General features: G+C 46.0%; 1 protein-coding gene across 4 annotated transcripts in view; it reads right to left on the reverse strand.

Annotated features, from left to right (window-relative positions):
* The window catches only part of SRGAP1 (SLIT-ROBO Rho GTPase activating protein 1), a 275761-nt gene that overhangs the window by 134628 nt on the left and 123921 nt on the right, over positions 1-17212 (reverse strand). For all 4 annotated transcript variants that reach the window (XM_084759989.1, XM_084759990.1, XM_084759988.1 and 1 more), the window contains exon 3: positions 11765-11927. In XM_084759989.1, coding sequence (XP_084616115.1) covers positions 11765-11927 — 163 coding nt within the window. The remainder of the gene's footprint in view (positions 1-11764; positions 11928-17212) is intronic.

The following is a 17212-nucleotide window of genomic DNA, read 5'->3' on the forward strand; positions in this document are numbered from 1 at the left end:
GCAGAACATCACTTGGGCCAGTGCTGTGTACAATATATCATATCCAAAGTGTATGGTAAAGAACGCATGGTAAACATTTAATACTATTACTCCATTGCTTTTTCAAGTAACATCTTCACTGCACAGAAAATGGTAGGGTCGCCACTTTCCTTCCGTTGCCTTCAGTAAGCTCTCCTCTGTTGTCTTTTGACATTTAGCATCATACTAAAGAGCCAGCCTGTGCTCTTTCTGGCAAGGAGGATGTGCTAATGTGCTTGCAGAATTCAGCCAATACTGTGAGTAACACACTAAGATAATGTTATAAAATGCATGTACCTCTATTCTCAGGTTGAATTTTATTTTTAATTCAGTTTCCCCAGGGAGGTATTTATAGAATCTTTTCTACTTTCTGCAAACTCTTTGCTCCCAGCAGACATCTCAGCACATGGGATCACTTCCACAGGCACGGAGGACCTGGAACCGAGAATACTATGACGTCTTGCTCTCTTCCTACCAGTGGTACCATCTTTTTCTCCCAGTCCAGCCTTTGGAGTGTCTTCTCTCCCCAATAGCTCGTGTGTGTGTGTGTGTGTGTGTGTGTGTGTGAATGCATGTTTGTATGTGCATGTATATGAGAGTGTTTGTGTTTGTGTGTGAATGTGTATTCGAGGGTTTGTGAAGGTCAGGGGTCAACCTTGGGTGCTTCCACGTGAGCCAACCACCTTGTTTTCTGAGACAGAATTTAGCATAAGATTGGCGCTCACCAAGAAGACTAGGAGGGCTCATTAGTGGGTCCCAGGGTTGCACCTGTCTCCATCTCCCCTACACCAGACAGGCATGGCACCCAACCTTCTTACATGGGTTCTGGGGCGAATCAAATTCAAGTCGTCATATTTTTGCATGGTGAACACTTTACCAAATGAACTGTCTCCTCAGCCTCATTTCCCCCTTTTCCATGATGCCTTCTGTTCGCTATTTAACTAGTTAAAAACAAAACAAAACATCAACAGCTATGATCACAGTTGAGCAAATGTCCTTGTTGTGTGGTGGAGCGTCTTTCGGGTACATGCCCAGGAATGGTATAGCTGGGTCTTGAAGTAAGCCTATTCCCAATTTTCTGAGATAATGCCAGACTGATTTCCAAAGTGGTTGTATAAGTTTGCGCTCCCACCAGCAATGGAGGAGTGTTCCCTTTTCTCCACATCCTCGCCAGCATGTGCTGTCTCTTGAGATTTTGATCTTAGCTATTCTGATAGGTGTTGGATGGAATCTCAGAATTGTTTTGATTTGCATTTCCCTGATGACTAAGGACTTTGAATATTTCTCTGTTTCTTGACCATTCAATATTCCTCTATTGAGAATTCTCTGTTTAGCTCTGTACCCCATTTTTTAATTGGATTATTTGGTTTGTTAGTGTTGCTCAACTATGAAACAACCTAGATGTTCCTCAACCAAAGAATGGATAAAGAAATTGTGATACAGTTATACACAATGTAATAATACTCAGCTATTAAAAATAAAGAAATCTTGAAATTTGCAGGCAAATGGATGGAGCTAGAAAAGATCATCTTGAGTGAGGTAGCACAGACCCAGAAAGACACACATGGTATATACTCACTTATAAGTGGGCATTAGCCGCCTAATACAGGATAACCACACTACAACGCACAGGCCTAAAGAAGCTAAATAACAAGGAGGACTCTAGGGAGGATGCTTAATTCTCATTCAGAAGGGCAAATAAAAGAGACACTGGAAGTACTTGAAGAGAGGAAACAGGACAGGAGCCCACCATAGATGTCCTCTGAAAGACTCCACCCAGCAGGGGATGGAAGCAGATGATGAGACTCACAGCCAAACTTTGGGCAGAGCACAGGGAGTCTTATGGAAGAGTTGGGGGACAGAAGGACCTGAAAGGGACAGGAGCTCCACAAGGAGAACAAGAGACCCAACAAATCTGGGCCCAGGGGGACCTGCAGAGACTGATGCACCAACCAAGGACCATGCATGGAGAGGACCTAGACTCCCTGCTCAGAAGTGGTCGATAGGCCGCAGCACAGTCCCCCATAATATGGGGAGCAGGAGCTGCTTCTGACATGGACTCTATTGCCCACATGTTGATCACCTCCCCCCTGGCTGGGTGGCTTTGCCAGCCAGGCCACAGAGGAAGAGGGTTCAGGCAGTCCTGATGAGACGTGACAGGCTGAGGTCAAATCAAATGATATGGCAGGAGGGCTCCCTCTTTCTGAGGACTAGACGAGGGGCGAGACGAGGGAAGGGGCTACCAATCAGGATGTAAAGTGAATAAATCAAAAATAAATAAATTTCAACCGCCACCACTGCCACTGCCACCGCCGCAACACCATTGCCACCAAACTGGTGACAGCAACAAAAACAAGAAAGGAACACATGTATACAAAACCAAAACCCTTCCTGGCCCCATATGCTTCTTTAAATACCTACACACTTTCGCCACTTCTCCTCCTCTTTACAGACAAATTTCTAGAAGATACCATCCATGTTTTCTACTGTCACTTGCTACGGTCCGTGGTCCATGAAAGAACAGACCGCCTGCTCCAGTGATGAAGGTGACTGTTTGCCAAGACGACCTGTGGACTTCCTTTTGCGGGGAAGGAGCTCACACCATGGTGCTGTTTAGACCTGACCCAGTCAATACTGCGCGGTGCTCACACACTCTGCGCTTCCTGTCATGTGGACGCCACTCACTGCCTGTTTCTAACACAGATGGAAGTTTTGGATCCATCACTTCATTTGCTCAAGAACTATCTGTTGAGCACCTAGCATGTATCAATTACTGTGAAGACTACAAAAAGTGCTTCCCTTGGGAGCTTGGGTGCAAATTAAACAGAGACAAAAACAAGTATGGAATATGTCACAAAGGGATTAAGTGTTATCTGTCTTTATCTATAGTCTTTCTACACACACACGGGTGTATACCTTCACTCTGAGTGAGGCAGTAGTCTGAAAGGTTCTGACAGGAATGATGGGAGTTATTTAAATAAAAAGTATTCCAGTTTCCCTATTTATGCCTCTTATTTTGCTATTTCACAACTCCTTAGGCGGCAGCCAGGGCTTCCACCCAATTGCTTTCTTATTCAGAAGATCTTTCGTTCCTGGCCCTAATGTTGACAATCCAAAGTGCGCATTCAGCAGGACATGGAAAACCTGCCTGTTCCCCACTCATGTACAGTTTGGGGGACAAACTGTCTACTGTACATATTGTTTTCCCATAAGCATTGGTATGATCTGGACCGTGTTGTTTCCACTAAGGTTTTAATTTATAAAATAATTATTATATTGGGCACCCCTTTACATGGTATGTTTATGTACAAAATCCAAAATTCACAGAGAGGCAGACAGAAGAAGAAAAAAAGTAAACTAGAGAAACCTCAGCAAGTTTTCAAATGTTTCTTGGCAACCACTCTCAAGGTAATTAATTATTGGTCCAACTACTGACGTCTGGGCATTGGTACCACAGTAATGCACCATATGGGCAAAGCTTTCAACACTGCTGACAGCAGTTGGTCTTTAGAAATCATTACGTAATGCATTTGCGAGGAGACACACACACGGATTGTGTGCTTAACTCCCCCTAAGACTTTGATAAAGCTTCTGAACAGATGGCAAATTGCTAGTCTGTAGCTGCTCACCTGCTACACTTCCAGCCAGGTGACTCACACGAGTCTTCTTGTTGCCAGGCAACGAGGCAACTACATGAAGCCAAGAAAAACAGCACCAACCACTGCCATTCATAAAGCATCTACCAAAGCCAGCCATCTTGGTGTGTGTAATTCACAAAAACCAACTAAAAAATATTTCATAAAAATACTTGGGAAAGTTTGCCACGATAAGAAAACAGCAGTTCCGGTTTGATTTACTTCTAGAGAAAGAATCTAGCCATATGGTTGCCAAGACACTCAAGAGAGCCAGCTAGTAGTGCTAGCTTGGGCTTTTCTTACTTATATCAATAATTGAGCTGACCCTGGAGGCCACCAGAATAGCGTTTAATTCTTCTGCTGCAGTGCACTAAAACGCCTTGGGAAAGCTCCCCTTTCATTATTTACGAATGTTACATAGGCAGGCTAACTCACATCCTGTAGTTCTCTGCTAATAAAACAATGAAAAAGACAAACCTGAGTACATTGACTTTTTTAGGGAACGTGTTACTGGGTAAGTCACAGCCAGAAACTCAAAAGGATAAGAAGGGCATCCAGGCTGTGAAAGTCTGAGGCCACCCTTCACCTGGCAATTCTTTGTCCTATTATGCAACCTGAGTCAAATATTAATGGAGCATGGGAGAGTCTGATGTCCACTTAGAGGAAAAGGCACCGAGCCATGCACACAGTGCTGCACAGCACAAAGCCGTCAAGTACCCTATGTGAGGATCAGTTTCCAGACATGAGAAGGGCAGGTTGCCAAGCTACATGCAATGGTATCTCAATTAAAACAAAATCTGTAATAAACAGGTAAATGTAACACACATATACAACTGTGAAATATAAACATATAAGATACTGTATATCACACATATGAATATATATATCAGTGTTGAAAAATGCAAAACACTGGGTGCATTCAATAGAGTAATTAAAATATTTTAGTGTTTTCCACACATCTATAAAGAATATACATATATATATATTGTTATATTTGTTAAAAAAGAACAAAGACTGCACAAACAGGCTGGCAGTTTTCAGTATTTCATGTGCACGAGTATGTGTGTGCATATGCCTGTGTGTGTGTGTGCGTGTGTGTGTGTGTGTGTGTGTGTGTGTGTGTGTGTGTGTAAAGCACTTTTATCTTCTGATCTATCCTACTGGCCCCTCACAGACTTAAACTTTTTCTCAAAACAAGGTCAGAGCCTTCGAGGTTGGCAGTCGACTAGGGGTTTGTATGTATTTTTATTTTTTAATTAACTTCAACTAAAGCATCTGTTTGGACAGGAACTTACTTTAAGCGCTCTCTTTTACCAGCATGGCTTGATCCCCATGAAACACCTCTGTCCTTCATACTGAAGCTTAGAAATAGACAGTTAACTTTGATAGAAGCAACATGGAAGAGAGACTACGGACCTTAGCAGTAATCTCTCCTTCCTGTCAGATTAACGCACACAATCCCTGATGCCCAAAGTGGGCTAATGATCCAGACCTGTGCATCTGAATCGGGTGACCTACAGACTCAGGCCAGAGGAGGGCTATTCTCAGTGGCCTGAGGCCAGGCTCAGCTACTTTAGCCCTCCTCAGGCCATGACTGACCAGTGACAAGGCCAGTCTAAGGGCAGGCCCAGTGGAGACAATGCCACTTATTCTCAGCATCAAAAGCAGCAAGCGTTTCTGCATCCACTGCCCTTTGTTGCAAAAGCTCCTCTGATTAAGGCTGAGAGAGGCATTCTGAAGTTTGGAGCCATGTCAGTTCAGGCACACAATAATAAATTATCCCTGGGGCCTAAGACCCTCCCTCCCTCAGCCACACAGTTTTGCCTTGGCTTTACAGAACCAAGTAACAATTTCCTCCTGTAGCCTCAGATCCAGAGGCCACTTGGTTACCCATGTAACAGCTGTGCCATTAGTGCACCAGTGGGCACAGCTTTCTTGTCGAGTTGGCACTGCAGTTCATAAAGGTCCAGAGCTGGTTATGGCTGTTTATGCTTTCTCTCCTCTACCAGCCTGGGTAGCACCTCCAGGGTCTAAGGACGCTGGCCAGTAGGGAGGACATTTCCAGCTCAGCTTGAAATCGATTTCTCTGTGTCTTATGATGAAGATGTGTAGTGAGGAACAGGGTCTTACCAATGGATTCCAGTAGTCAACTGGAAGGACCAGCAATAGCATGTGCTGTTTTGCACAAACTGGGAGCTTCCCTGACTAACAGCTATCAAAGAGGCATCCTGCTGGGCATTTTTTGGCACTGAAACTTCTACTTTAATTTCCTTTTTGCCCCACCCCCAACTCCTTCCATAACCCTCTGTCACAACTCCATGTTCTCTCTCTCTCTCTCTCTCTCTCTCTCTCTCTCTCTCTCTCTCTCTCTTTCTCAAAATAACCCACTGAGGCCAATCAGTGCACCCATGTGTGCACGGGCATAGAGCACCCACTGGAACATGAGCAACCTACCAGAAACCATACTCCTGAAGAAACCTGACTCTTCTTCCCCCAAAAGCTATCAACTGTGAACAGCTCCTCGGTTCACGAGCCCCTCTCTGCTCTCCATGATAGAGTTATTTGCTGGCTTGATCTCGTGTAGGTCTTAGGCAGGTGACATGGCTGCTGTGAGTTCGTGAGGATGAGGGTGGTCACCTCCAGAAGTCATCATTTCACAGCAGGCTTCCCCAACCTCTGGCTCTCACGATATTTCTGTTGCCCCCTCCTATTGCGTTCCTGGAGCCATGGAAGGGGAGGCAGTGACATAGATGGTCCATTTAGAGCTGAGTGCTCCAGGGCCAATCAGTTACTCCCTGCACTTTGACCTGCTGTGAGTCACTGGATTAGCCACCCACCCCCCCAAAAAAAAGCAGCTTCTCTGATGAGGACTGAGAACTGCAGTTACAGAACCCTTGAGTCCTAGGATTACTGCTGTCCAGCTATGTGTGGCATCTCCTTTCTTATCCCTTTTTAAAAAACTTATATTTTAAATTAGCTTACACAGCAGTAGGCTTTTCATACATTCGTGGTTTTTGGCTAGCCCTGGCCTTCTGCATTCTCCTCTTCCTTACCCCCCAACCCCAGGTCCACTGAAGCCTTCCCACCTCTAACCCTCTTCCCTAGGCACCCCCAGTCTCATGTCCCTTTTCCTAGCTTCCTGGATTCTGGAAGTTAAATACAGAAATCTAAAGATTCAAACACTAGGATGCGCATATGAGAGACAGCACATGGCATTTGTCTTTCTGTGCCTGGGTTATTGCATGGAATATGTATTTTGCCCCCCGGTTCCCTCCGTGTATTTGCAAATTTCATTGTTCTTTGGAGATGAAAAAATTCTATCATGTGTATGTACCACATTTTTATTATTCATTCATCAGTGGACAGACGTCAAGGCTAATTTCATCCCCTCGCATTATGAATAGAGCAGCAATGACTATGGATGAGCAGATACCGCTGTGTTAGGACATGGAGATCTTCTGGTCTCCCAGTCGATGCTCAGGGGCAAAATAACTTTTTGCAGGAAAGAAATACAGCCAAAAGCAAACCTAACCTAGAAAGTGTCCGACCATAAAGTGACATGACCAATTATCAACCCCCCAAACCCTAAAAAAGCTTATAGTAGCTACGAACTGTCTAACACCTATGAGCAAAGACAAGAGTGCACAGAAAGTGTGCCTCCTCAGCTGACGACCCTGAGCATGTTTTCCCGTCACCCCAAAATGTGGCCTCATAGTATCCGAACGCTAGGAGTTGTGAGGATCCATGAACTCGGTTGGTGCCCTTCGATATCAGCAAGGGGCAGCTTGCTGATGCCACATCATTGTTATTGATGAAGAAACAAAACAAATTGCACTTGCACAGCTAGGCACAATAGATAAAGGCACGTACACATTAATAATTTGAAAACAATTCACAAATAAACCATAGCTTTGAAAGTATTTGTGAGACACAGCGACAACTTAAGATGGGCAAGTGCCACCATTTTACAGTTCTCGCTGGACTACTTAATTCCATACACAGGCTTGAAATTGGTAAGATCATGCGCCTGGTGTTTAAATAAGTGCTTCTTGCAATGTGGCTGCAGCATGGCCCGTGACTCTGCTGACATTACTCGCATCTGAGCACGCAGCATATGAGTGGCATGCTTCCCCGTCCCCGGCGGCGCAAACCAGATGCAGCACGCTCTCTTTCAGGGGAGTATTTTAAGGAAGGAAGAGTCCACTCAGCTGCTAACAAGGTCTAAGCCGCAGTTTCCACTCAGAATACCTTTCCCTCGCATCCTTGATGCCTTATCATTAATTCCTGGTCAGTTCTGACCAATGGGCATAATTTAAAGTTTTTAAAGGATTAAAACTTAAGTATTTCAATAACTGAGTATTATTATTGTTTAAGGGGTTTTACTTTATTTTTAAATATCTGTGTATAAGTGTGTGTCTCTGCGTGGGTATGTGCATGTAAGTGGGGCACCTGCAGAGCCAGAAGGGGGCATCTGAGAGCTTATGAAGCACCTGGATGGAAGCTGGGAATCAAACACAGGTCTTCCGCAAGAGCAGTATGCGCTCTCAACCACTGAGCTATCTCCCCGGCCCAGTAGTATTTTAAAAGATCTCCTGCTGTCTGTCCATTGTACATTTTATGCTAGGTTCATATAGAACTGTTTCTGTAACCACTTCCGGGTCAAGTGTGTGCACAGGCACTTTTACAGCTGCCCCTACCTAATTAACAGTTAATTCTCTAAGTTGTCTCCTACTCCTCCGCATCAAACCGGGCACACCCACAGTCTTCTCGGTCACTACACCCATTTGGATACAAAAGCAGTCCTGCAATCATCTGCTCCAAACTCCTGACTGGACACAACAGCTTGAATGAAAGGACGCCTCCACTGATTAAGTTTAAGAGGATGGGAACTAGCAAGCACACAGCATCTATACAGATCTCTACAAAGCCAGGGGAGACTCTGAAAAAAATGAGGTCACCCCAAACTGTCTCCTCCCAAAGGAGACGTGCACTAAAGAATGTCACAGTAGTTCCAAAGGCCGCTTCGGGCTTGCCACAGTTGTTTCATTTTGATAGAAAATAGGCGGTCAAAGCCGATCCAGCGCTGTAACGATGGAAAATGAGCTGGGGAACTGGAAACTTGGTGACTAAAAAAGAAAAAGCCAGATGGGGCGGTGCCAGCCCGTAATCACAGCACGAGGGCGGCAGAGAGGAGAAGATCATACGGCCACCGCGACAGCCCAGGAGACCAAAACAAACACACAACACAACTCCAAAGGAACGTGATTTCCAGCCGGGGTGCCTAACTAACCTTTTGAAACACAGCGCCATCGCCATTCACCAAGTTCACACCTGAGATCTCTACCACTGAAAGACTAAAAGAGGAGGGGGGGGGGGAAGAAGGGGCGGAGGGGGTGGAAGGGGAGGGGAAGGAGGAACTCACTGTTTTGTAATGTTTGATTTTGTGTTAGGTCACATGCATGGTGTCTTTGACAAGTGGACTATGAGTTGGACCCTCTGTCCCTGTGGTTGTAATGACTGGCCCTGTCAGCTCATCAGCCATGACTGGGAGATATACAGAACACCCCCACTAATGAACAAGAGCAGCAGGACTCTGCTGGATGTGTGCTAAGCCTTAGCATCTGAGTAAGTGATGAATTCCAGCAGCGAGCAAGCAGGTATGGGGCTGTCCGCTTTTTAATTTACTGTGCATTTCCAAGATTCCTCTTTACAAGTTAGGAACTCATTCCCCCAACTGTGGGCAATATTGGCTGTGGGCTGGTGAGACTCACAGCTGATCCCTCCCTGGGACTTGCCCTTGAGAAAGAATTCCCCTGCATCAAGCTGCCTTTCCCCAGAGCACTCCAAGTTCAAGGGCTCCGAACCAAAAGCCCCAGGGCTCCCTGACTGCCTATGAGATAACTCCAAAGGTTCTCCAAAGCCCCGGAGCTCACAGAACATGAGCCTCTCCCTCTGCCCAACCTTGCTTTGTCCACTCTCTGGAAGAGTAGACAGAGTAGCATTCTCTCTGCTCTCTCCATCAACCTCCCAAGACCACAAAGCAGGGAAGCAGAAGAGCCAGTGTTCTCACCCAAACACACGTGACTGCCAGCCCTACTTTCTGTCAGGTTCATTAAGCCCTTGTCCTGGTCATGTGAGGTCCCTTCCTTATTTGGCTGCATCCTCATCCTCTCAACGCAGTCCCGCCCCATCGAGCTCTACACTTTCTATACACACAGGTTCCTGCAGGCCCTAGAAAGCTCCGCCCCCTCCCCCCCACCCCCCACCCCGCTGTTCATTCCCAGAGCTTCTTATTTGAAGCTTTTCCTGTCCCATAGGTGAACTGAGGATCTGCGCCTCCTGGGCTCCCACAGTGGGCGGTGCATCTCTCTAGCTTGGGGATGCGTAATTATTATAACGAGTTCCTTGCAAGCAGGGACATGTCTTTTAACTCAGCCTTTCCAGCCACACAGCTTACAGATGTTTTGTTCAGTGGATGAATAAACGAAGGAGCCGGCCGTGTAGGTCCTGGAGGAATCCTGCCCAATGCTCCCATGTTGGGGAAGTAGCTTTTAGTAGTATCCAAATGTGTGGTCACTGCAACCTTCCCGAGACCAGCCTTACTCCAGTGCTGCAGCCTGACACCTAGCATCTGGACAAAGCCACAGATGTTCACAGATAACCACAAAACTGAACATGGTCTCCACAGAAGGGGCTCGTGGGCAGGGGTCGGGTGGGGAGTGGGGCAAGAAGATTCCTGCACTCTGCTGGCTCAGTTGAAACCAGTATGTACTTCTAAGCTCTCTCACTTAAGATGTGAGGGTGACTCACTACCTAGTCCTAGATCCAACACAGAGGGTTCTCCCTCGTTTGAAACACATTTTTCTCTTTCTCTCTTTAACACAGCACACAATGACTTAAAACTTGCTAAGTTCCATTTCTAGGTCAGAAATCAAATCTAATGTGACTACCTCAAGCACAACTGAGATTTTCCGGCTGGCCTCTGTGACACTACACCCCTGCGCTGTGTGACACTATACCCTTGTTTTAAGAGGCCCCTTTGAGACACAAATACATCATGAATTGACAGGGTGCCCTCCCGCTCCCTCCCTGAAGCGAAAACATTACTAAAGAAAGGTCTAGGAAGAAATCTAGGCACAGGACACTGCGAATGCAAAGCTGAGAAGGTCTGTGGAGATTAGTGCTCTCACTGTAGAAACTGAAAGGTCTCGAGGAGCTGTGTGTGTCCTTTGCACAGGAAATGCTCCAATTTCGTTATTATGCTCAACAAAAAATATTTGCTGAGAGCTGACTGAAGTTCATGAAGATGACATAAAAGCCCAGGTTTTGTTTTCTGTAAATGGATTCAGGAAGGCAAAAGCTCTCTAACATATTAGAAACAGAATTTCTGGCCCCTGTGGTTGTTTTTGCCACATCACTCTCTTACAACCTAAGAAGACAGTAGGATAACATGTTCCTGGGTGGGCAGCACATGTGTCATGCTGTAGAAGTCTGGTCATATGAGAGCCGGGAAAGAACCTGAGGTCCTCTGTGCTATGTGTGGCTCTTTTCTAAGCATGGAGGTCAGTTGAAACAAAGAGGAAGCTCGGAGGTACTTTAAAAATAAATAAAGATTTTTATTATTTTAATTGTGTGTGTGTGTCTGTATGAGCATGTGACTGCAAGTGTTCATGGAGGGCAGAGACATCAGGTCCCCCTGGAGCTGGAGTTACAGGCAGTTGTGAGCTACCCAACCTGGGTACTGGTAATCAAATTTAGGTCCTCTAGGTATAAGCTAAGCAGCATAAACTCTTAACCACTGGTCTTTCTCTTCAGCACCCTGCAGGTACCCACCATCAGAAAAATTTATGTTGTTGTTCATGTTGCTCAGGTGAAATATTCATTAATTTACCAAATATAAATATGTCTATTTAGTATATAATGCTGTATACACACACACACACACTCACTCACACACACAGACACACTATAAATACTCACAGTCAGGTTTAAGCAACTTATCTGTGTCTTTAGAACATTCACACCTTTAATTCCTTTCCAGCACCTTCTCTAAGGGGCAGCAGCAGGCAAGGCAGCCTCGAAGACACTACAGCAAAGTGAACGCAGTTTACCTTTTTAAACATCCGGGTGGAATCCTCGCTTATCTGCATGAACCGCATGATGACGTTGTTCAGATAGATGTCACTCAAGGTGGCATGATCTTTGCTTTCTCTCCTCACTTGGTTCAGGAGCAAATACCAGCAGTTCACTGGCGACAACAGGTTCTGGTCTTTCCTGAGAGGTAAAGGAGCACAGAATTACCATGGATTTCAAAGCTACCCAGATCACCCAAGAACAGTCACCCACGCAGATGGATGAGCCATGACAGATGGGTGCTGTCGCCGTTTGTTCTGTGCTGGGCATTTGTCAGTAGGGCCTGCAGGAATCTTGTAACTTGGCTTAAAACCCTTGGTGCAACCTCCTGCCCCTGACCTGGGTCCCAGGAGCTCAACCCAGACAGTGCTTAGGCAGCCCCCAGGGTCAGTACCCCACAAAGAAAAGCACTCGAGTTTACATGAGAATCTATGGGCTACTGTCTCACACATAGACTGGTCCGCCACAGTTCACAAAGTCTGCTTTGAGTATTCAGCCTACGGCTGGAAAAGAAATGTGGCCCGGCATGGTTTCGGCGGAACACAAACTTGAGTGCTATTTATTAATCCCTGGATGCATAACCGCCAGTCTCCAAAACCTATTGCTGGGGAAATCTGAGCCTTATAGTATTGTCTCACAGCTCATGAATAGAACCCAAAAGTTTGCTGTTTCGTGGTATGTCACATGTCCTGTTGAAATTCACTGAGCCGTCTCAGATTCATAAATGGTCCTGGCATACTTTAGATAATAAAACTAAACGGACTACAGAACACACAAAATTATACACACACACACCACACACACACACACACACACACACACACACACACACACACACACACACACAGAGAGAGAGAGAGAGAGAGAGAGAGAGAGACCGACCTCTCTCTCTCTCTCTCTCTCTCTCTCTCTCTCTCTCTCTCTCTCTCTCTCTCAAAGAAAAATGCTATCCCAACACGGTGAGCAATGAAAGTGTCACTGCTTTAAAATATATATTAAGGGCTGGAGAGATGGCTCAGAGGTTAAGAGTACTGACTGCTCTTCCAAAGGTCACGGGTTCAATTCTCACCAACCACATGTTGGCTCACAACCATCTATGACAAGATCTGTATACATAATAAATAAATAAATCTTTTAAAAAAATATATATATTAAAAGTACAATTTGTTGTTGTTGACCATAAAAACTAACCATGAAATGGCAAAATGGCAGTGTTTCTCCTAATACAGGCACAGAAGTGCCATGTAGTCAGATGTGGAGTTTTATTAATTTTTCTTTTAATTTGCATGTGTATGTGAGAAGGGAAGGAGAGATGGGGGCAGTGAAGAGACAGTGGTGTACATTTCAGTGGCACAGGTGTAGAGGGTTGAGACCGGCCGCTGATGGGGGCTCTCGCCTTCCACATGGTTTGAACAGGGGCTCTTATTTGCCACTGTGTAAGCCAGGCTCCCAGCTTTTAACTAATAAGGATTCTCTTGCCTTGCCTCCTGTCTTCTTGCAGGACTACAGGACACATGTAAGCTACCATGCCTGGCTTTGACACAGGTTCTGGGCTCAGAATGCAGGTCGCCAGGCTTGCACAGCAAGCACTTTATGCACTGAGCTATCTCTCCAGCCAGAGGTAATATTTTATTATTCATGAACATTTAGGACTGAACATTCAGTCAGGGAGGTGGGGGGTGGGGAGGAGAAGCAGCTCATGTCTTTCTACCATTAGGCCCCTCAGATTCTGCATTCAATACTGCACTGAATCTGGGAAGTTGAGGCAGGAAGGTTGAGAACTTTAAGGCCAGGCTGGGTTACATAGCAAATTCAAGTTCAAGTATGCTTTATAACGAGACCCTGTGTTAAAAACAAAACCAAAAATATTTACCACCCCAAACACCTACATATAATTACAGTCTCTAAAAGAAAAAGAAGGCAAGATCAGAAGCAGAAAGGGACACAGGAAAAAAAAAAACCCTTGCATCCTGGAATTCCAGCCCTGACCTGGGTCATCTTTTTTCTTAGAATCATCAAGAAGGAACATTGTGTGCATGGCAGGAGAAAGCATGGCAGGTGAGAGCATGGGAGGAGTGAGCATGGCAGGAGTGTGCATGGCAAGTGTGAGCATGGCAGGAGTGTGCATGGCAGGTAAGAGCACGGCAGGTGAGAGCACGGCGGGTAAGAGCACGGCAGGTGAGAGCACGGCAGGTGAGAGCATGGGAGGAGTGAGCACGGCAGGTGAGAGCACGACAGGTGAGAGCACGGTAAGTGAGAGCACGGCAGGTGAGAGCATGGCAGGTGAGAGCATGGCAGGTGAGAGCATGGCAGGAGAGAGCATGGCAGGAGAGAGCATGGCAGGAGAGAGCATGGCAGGAGAGAGCATGGCAGGAGTGTGCATGGCAGGAGAGAGCACGGCAGGTGAGAGCATGGTAAGTGAGAGCACGGCAGGTGAGAGCATGGCAGGTGAGAGCATGGCAGGTGAGAGCATGGTAGGTTCCTGAGCCTTTCTATTCACATCCTCTGTCTAGTCAGCTCCAGAAGCAAAAGCTACTTTGTTCCTTTGAACTATGCTTATCCTCTATCCTGAAGCAGCTCCTAAATTCCCTGAGAATATTTTACACATCTTTGTATGCTCATTCCCACTCAGACGAAAGCATTAAATAGTATTTCCTCCACAAAATATTATTGCTCATTATAGTCATTATTATCATTGCCTTGTTATTAGTGGCAATCATAATGTCGATAGTAATATAACGATAATAGCAGGTATTCTTTATTTACTGAGTGAGAAGCAGTAGGCAGGTTGAGGCTAGGGATGTCAAGCCAAGCTTGGAAGTACACGTGAACAATCCCAGCAATTTGGAAGGCTGAGGCAGGAGGATGACAAATTCCAGGCTGGCTTAAGACAACTGAGGCAGACCCTGCCTCAAGTTTGCATAACTGATAATGAAGGGCGGTGGCTTGTACTTCCTCTCAGCTCTTACTTACTAGTAATCTGTGCGGCCGAGGGTCAACACTGCTGACCTTTCTGTACTTCCTTCTCCTTGTACAGTGCGTAAGCGGACAGAACCTGTCTCAGGAGGTCATTATGAAGAGGACTTGGGATCCTATCTCTGTTTAAATGTTTGCCCTTATGCCTCTGGCACCCGGTAATTGACGTACATGTAGAGTTAGTTGTTTTTGTTCAGAAGTTGATCCTTACCACAGCCACCGTGTCCTGACTGTCAGCAAGAGAGTGAGAGCTTACCAAGGATTTGATAAGGGCCAGAGGGAGGGCCAGAGGGAGTCTGTGTGGGAGGCTGACCTGAGACTTGCCCTTTCCACGTGCAGTCACCACTTTAGGCTAAGTTCACACAGACAGTGGCCTCAAAGTGAGTAATAGCAGGCCCCGAGGGTCTAGCTCCAATGAGCATGACTGTGCTGAAGACTCATTTGGCTGGAAAAAGGAGAAGGAATACTGCCTGTGCATCCCCCCCCATCAGCCACCAAGCTGCAGCAAGGACTTTACCCTGTCTGACGTGACATTTAGGGTCATAGGCTCTCACACTTCCTGTCAGAAAAACCAATGCTCAGAGAAAGGCTGTAAGCACCGAGTCGGGCAGAAGTCACTGTTCAGACCAGGGCTTCCTGGCTTGTGAATGAAGCCAGGTTGTGAGCTTTACAAGTTGTTTTCCGGATCCCCTGGCCCACTGTGCTTTCTTTTCTTTTCTTTTTGTTTTTAAAAAGATTTATTTAGTTATTATTATGTATACAGTGTTGTGCCTGCATGTACACCTGCAGGCCAGAAGAGGGCGTCATATCACATGATAGATGGTTCTGAGCCACCATGTGGTTGCTGGGAATTGAACTCAGGACCTCTGGAAGAGCAGTCAGTGCTCTTAACCCCTGAGCCATCTCTCCAGCCCCCCTACCATGCTTTCTGAAACAAAAGCCCACACTGCCCTTGTAACTATCTCCCCAACTGGGTGTTCCACTCTCTCTCTCTCTCTAGGGTGGCTAGATTAGCATTCTAGGCCACATACCACGAGAGACCTTGGTTTCCCTTCCCCACTGTCCTCCTGTGCTCACAACCTTAGCTGTCACTTAAATGCAGGTGTGGGCAGTTCAACTTAAAATACTCCATGTGTGCAGGGTAAAGAAAGCCCAAACTGCCCACCAAGGTGGGTAAGGATCTGTGGTGTGCTCCAACTAATGCCCGTGGCCACGCTGGCCATCCAATTACAACGTAGTCGCAAAGAACTACTATTCTGCAGACCTTGGCCTATAAAACCTTCCCTTCTGGTCCTTAACCACGGGGTCCCCTTCTTCAATTCCCCTTCCTAGTCAGCTAGTCAGTAGGTACCCACTTACAGATCATTCTTCTTGGGGCTAAGGAGATGGCTCGGGGTGTAGTGTTTGAGCCACAGAGCCCAAAATTGAGGAAGTGGAGACGGGCAGGTAACAACACCTAAGAGACGATGGCCCTCGCTTGTTCTCTGGTCTCCACAGCAAGTACATATTCATGTCTGTGTACCATTATACTACATGTATGTACACACACACACACACACACACACACACATACACACTCTTTCAGGACGATAACTTATCTACCACCAATACAGAACGTGCTTCAGCCTTGTCTGTCTGGTTCACCTTTTCTTGCCCTTATTGGTATACTTGTGTACAATTACCTACTTGTCTCTCTGCCTCTGGGAGTTTAGTTATAAAGTATGCTTCGTGAACAGAGTAACCTGTATGCTCACTGTAATCCAATGAAGGACAATTAATATTTATGTTTAGCTGTGCTCAGCCGTAAGCTTTTACTAAAAAGTCCTTGTTTGTAAAATGTTTCAAGTATAACTACCACAGACGCGTTGGGTGGTGGTACCGCATGGCCCTGAGGGACACTAAACCCAAACCAAAGCTCTTGCTTATTTTCATACGGAAATCATTAGAGAGTGGTGCAGGTATGTAACCCTCGCGCTTGGCAGGCAGGGCGAGTCACAAGTACTAGGCTAGCCTGGGTGAGAAGTGTTTTCAAGAAACGGAGAGGAAAAACAAAAAAAAACCCTACTCCTTACAGAAATCCTGAGGCCTTTGCTTAAAGCAGCTACCTTAAATTCACCCTTTCACATGTCCATCATGACTAATGTCAGCTCCTTTTCTGTACTTGGGAAGTTTTATAAACATCGGTTTAAAATATAAATTTATGTCTATGCAGTGTAAGTGGGAAGAGAGAAAGGCTGCTAGATTTACGGCGATGCGTTTGCTAATAACTTCTTAGACAAAAGAGAAAATGTCTAGAACCAAGGAGGTTTGGAGAAAAGACAAGGTAGCCCTCGCCTTGGACAGGTGACTCTAAACCAAGACTCTTTCCATCTGTCTGCCCCTCGGTCCCTCCCTCTCTCTCCCTCCTGCCACCCCTAACTGCATCCCAGGTATTGAACCTACGGCTCAAG

The sequence above is a fragment of the Acomys minous genome (assembly GCF_964271855.1).
Source record: "Acomys minous genome assembly, chromosome: 15".
Lineage (NCBI taxonomy): Eukaryota > Metazoa > Chordata > Mammalia > Rodentia > Muridae > Acomys > Acomys minous.